The following is a 4742-nucleotide window of genomic DNA, read 5'->3' on the forward strand; positions in this document are numbered from 1 at the left end:
GAACGACAGTCAGGGTAACATCAAGTACCATCTTGAAACATTTTTTGTATGACGCGGCCGGGAATCGAACCCCTACCTTCCACTCTCCAGGCAGATTTCTACCACTAGATCACGAAGATGGTCGCAAAGACGCAAAAGTAATAATCTCCTTATCATAAAATGTCATGCTCAAAATGAGTGAATGTTAAGGCACATTGTTATTCACTTTTGTAGCTGTAGCAACCATGTTGGAAAAAAGTCTCAGTCTTAGCCTCATGTATGATATAGTGGCAACTGTTGTACAGCCATGTATTTGCATAATTACTCACATAACAGGAAAACGCTGTCTAATGATTTAGGGAATGCTATGCAGCTTTGGTACAAATATACCCCACATCAATGTCAGCACATCAGCTTATTAAAAGTAGTTCCTGCCAAGTGACGTCATTTGCATGTTTATCTGATCGTTATACAAAATTTACAGGGTTGGATTTCACATCGATGACACTTATATTCACTTGATCAATCTTTTCCTGGTGACTTAAGTAAATGGTATCTTTCAGTTTTGTATCGTGCCTCAGGAACATATATACCAGTGTCCTCTCGTAACATCTCACCCTCTCTTCGTAAAACATTACTCACGTAGGATGTGCATAAAAACAAACAAACCATTGTTTCTAAGAATTTTATCTACTGAAGTTTTCCAGCAACGAGTGCGACGGATGTCACGTGGCCACCGTTTCCATCATAGGTCATGCTGACGGTGTTTGTTGTTTTCATCTGAGAGGGGGGGACCATGAACACCCACACGTTCCATTTTGTTTTCCCCACAATCTTCGAAGCATCAAACAGCATGTAGCTTGTAGACAGCGTGTGGCCATTGAAAACAACACTATGAGGTTTTGCATTGGCATTCTTGTCTCTGCTAGCTCCCACTCTAAGATAAGATGTATGGTAGCCAGAGCTGGGTAGATGGATGGTTGTCTGCGCATGCCCGTTGCTGATGGGGATGAGCATGTCCTTGCCATAGTATGTGATCTCGTTATCCGTGCGTATTCCGTTAAAGTTGTAGTTGGTTTTAAACTTGTAGAAGCAGGTTGAGGATCCGGGGAGACCAACGGTGCCATGAAGCTTAGATCTATCGAAAGAGTAATCGGAATTCATAGTTGGCTTACCGTTTTCGAACAGAATGCATGTTTCTTCACCTGTAGAAGGGTTGATCCAACTGTTTGGAAAGTCAAGTTTTACATTCTCAAATTTGCTGCCATAGTTGTGCAGAAGAACTACCATCTCTTTGGTGTGAGGGTTTGCAAGGGCAAGTGGTGAAACTATTCGCTCCTGTCCATTGTATTCACTTGAAACTCGGAGAAACCTTTGATCATAAACAAAGTTTTTCCAAAACAGGAAGAATTTGGTCATTTCAAGGGGATGACCATCCTTTGTAAATAGGGAATTTCGAAGGGCAGTATGACCCGGGAATTGCTCATTTGAGAGGAGAAAGATTGTAACTCTGTCTATAAACTCTCTCAGGTTAAGGAAAGTAAACATGAAGCCGTTTGGTTGATAAATGGTTTCAAAGTCTGTCATTGCATTTTCAAATTCGCGGTCCACTCCTACCAGGTTATCTAAACCTAATCCAAATTCTGTGTTGACTAACTGAACATTTTTTCCTTTCTTTTGATGAGAGTAATTCTCTACCATGTCAAGAGTAGCAACCAGACGAGCTTCGTTGATGCCAAAGAAGGTGTGGTTTGCACCCGCCATTTGCAAATAGTTGTAGGAATGGAAAGAGAAAAAGTCCAGGTGATCAAGAGACATGTCCAGAAACTTAGCAGTTCTCTTCCAGTAGGCGAAGTTATTTTCATCTCCTTGTCGTAAGGCCATACTGGTGTACGATGGCCCCGCAACTTTCATTCCAAATCTTGATTTCAGCTTGTCGGCGACGGCCTTGTGGAAGTCTATATTCGTTTGTGGGTTAATAATGTTTTCCACCCAATCAGGTTCATTGAGGGCTTCAAACATGTAGGGAAGGCGTCCTGATGTGTAGTCCTTGGCACTCTGAACCATCAGTGACACAAACTCTGACGCAGCGTCAACGTTGTTTGGAAATTTTCCATTGTGGTGAGACTTATCTATCCAGCTGGGCCAGTGCTGACCTGTGAAGATGTAACATATACAATTAGAGAATAAGTCAAACATATTCATTTTGTGTTGAGCTACGTGATGGGTATGTCAATGTGAGTAGATTGGTGACGTTGCAGATATTTACAACTGTTGGTGAAATAAAATAGCATGTGTATTCTGCAGACAGTGAGGTTAGCAGGGAAATAGGATTAGTGACTGAGTGAGTTGGGTTTAACCCCGCTTTTAACAGTATTCCAGTTATATGGCAGCGTGTCAACTTAAAGTGGTGGGAAAGCCCGAAGTGATGCAGGTCTCAGACGTTTACCACTTCGGTGAAACCCACGAGCACGGGTATGGTGCTGACAAACCTAGAAACATAATCGGGGCGAACCGGGATTCGAACCCACAATCATAGGTTTCTGGCGTGTCCAAGGGACGCAACTGTGCACAGCGAATCGCGGCGCCGTAGACGACTGGGCCACCCGTGCCCCCGAAATAGGATTAGCTTCAACGAGGACTGAAACAGTACTTAAAGGCTAAGCCCAGACACCTTTAACACATTTTCTTTGTCTCCAGTTATTTTTGAAAAAATTGTGTCTCTTTTTAAATCCTAAGATTTGATGACTTGTGATACCTTCTATGTTCCAGACCATGTTGTCGATGTAGTTCCCATATTCGTTCAATTGTTGCACATACCATCCGAATGTCTTTGCTTGGAGTGCATGGTCCTGGAGGTAGGCAGGATCTGGGTAACCATGGCGATGTGGGTTTTGAGGCCACTGAATAAAATACAATAATATAGTATAGATTTTCAAGTTTTCCCAATCAACTAATAAATGTTCATTTTGCATGGCTTCCATGTTGGGAGTAAATGATCATACATTATCCCAGAACAGCATTGTTGAAACATTCATTTGTTTTGAGAGGGTCTTCAAATATGTTATTAACAAATAGATTACCATATCGTCATACATTTTGGTAGCTGAACTGCAGTGCTACACTGTATATGTAACATTTAATAATACTGTTATCGCATAATTTTGATGGACCATATCTGTACTCTATATAAGACAAGTAGTGTTTCCAGCCACATCATAACAACAAATATTTATTTATGTTTTTTTTATAAAGAATACATTGATTGTATAAATATCTGCAAGAATATGTTCCAACACTTAACCCATAGACCTATGATTCGTCATTGGTGTCTAAGGGTATTGCTTGCACCATATGCTATTCACATTCATTTTAAAATCATCAGGTGATAAATATAGAGTTGCGTTTCATTGCAAAGCATTTTAAGAGTTGATTTGCTTTACTCTTCATGGGTGTTCATTCAATTCATATATCAAATAATCATGCAGTAACACCCATTTCTGGTGTCCCCCGCCGTGATATTGCTAGAATATTGCTAAAAACGGCGTAAAACTCACTCACTCATGCAGTAACATGTTTGATCTGAGATTGTTTCCTGCTCTTTACAATGTATCAGTGATTGCAGGTATAGACTTTACAGATCTAAGGTTACAGTTGGTGTGGATTTGAAGTGATGCAACTCAGCGATTTTCGGTGTTTGAAACCACTATGCCACTAAACGGCAACCTGAATTCAAAAGTGATTGAAACCAACAAACATTTGCAGTAAAGGGACACATTGAGTGACATAATCTGAACTGCACGGTGAGCATTTATAGATACATTAGCTCACACACTTTAACCATCTCATTCCAGTTTCAAGGTAGGTAGGAATACGGCTCCATACAATGTACCCATTAAAACATACTAGAATACTAAAATCATACATGAATCATATCATTGCATAAAGTTATTTCTGCATTCAAGATGCGTCTTGGGGCGGTCGTGTAGCCTAGTGGTTAAAGCGTTCGCTCGTCACGCCGAAGACCCGGGTTCGAATCCCGACATGGGTACAATGTGTGAAGCCCATTTCTGGTGTCCCCCGCCGTGATATTGCTTGAATATTGCTAAAAGCGGCGTAAAACCATACTCACTCACTCACTCACTCAAGATGCGTCTTACTTCATACGTACATTTGGGAAGAGATCATCTCTCAGGTCTCTGTTTACCCAACGTCCAGGAGCGGCTCCGATAGATTTAATCTTTGGAATGAGGTTCAACTGCGTGAGGCCATTAATTTTGTTCCATCTCTCAACTTCATAATGGAGACGTCCACCCTGGGCGAGCCACTCGTTGTAGATCGTGACGGTTGTGTCAGAGAACGTCTCTCCCCACAGCAACAAGGTGCTCAGAACCAGTAATAACATTCTTCTGTGAAATTATGTTACTTCTGTTCACCTTCATGGACTTTCAAACGTTTTATTTAAGGCTGTAATCTGCGTGTGAAAGCACCATAAGATTATGCTAATTAATTGATAAGGAAATGTGTGTCAAACTCAACAGTCGTTCCCTATGCTCTTTCTACAACATTAGGGGCGGTCGGGTAGCCTAGTGGTTAAAGCGTTCGCTCGTCACGCCGAAGACCCGGGTTCGATTCCCGACATAGGTACAATGTGTGAAGCCCATTTCTTGTGTCCCCCGCCGTGATATTGCTGGAATATTGCTAAAAGCGGCGTAAAACCATACTCAGTCAGTCTGTCTACAACATTAAAGTTTGATATGGAG

The 4742-nt window shown here is 41.5% G+C and overlaps 1 protein-coding gene across 1 annotated transcript; it reads right to left on the minus strand.

Annotated features, from left to right (window-relative positions):
* Positions 1 to 650: 650 nt before the first annotated feature.
* Positions 651 to 4441, minus strand: LOC124115191. The gene is made up of 3 exons (XM_046476105.2): positions 4151 to 4441; positions 2738 to 2882; positions 651 to 2135 (listed from the first exon to the last, which is right to left on the minus strand). The coding sequence occupies exons 1-3, from the start codon at positions 4382 to 4384 to the stop codon at positions 670 to 672; spliced, it is 1845 nt and encodes a 614-aa protein (XP_046332061.1). The 5' UTR covers positions 4385 to 4441; the 3' UTR covers positions 651 to 669.
* Positions 4442 to 4742: the final 301 nt, after the last annotated feature.

The sequence above is a fragment of the Haliotis rufescens genome, unplaced genomic scaffold (assembly GCF_023055435.1).
Source record: "Haliotis rufescens isolate VD_foot unplaced genomic scaffold, xgHalRufe1.0.p SCAF_86, whole genome shotgun sequence".
Lineage (NCBI taxonomy): Eukaryota > Metazoa > Mollusca > Gastropoda > Lepetellida > Haliotidae > Haliotis > Haliotis rufescens.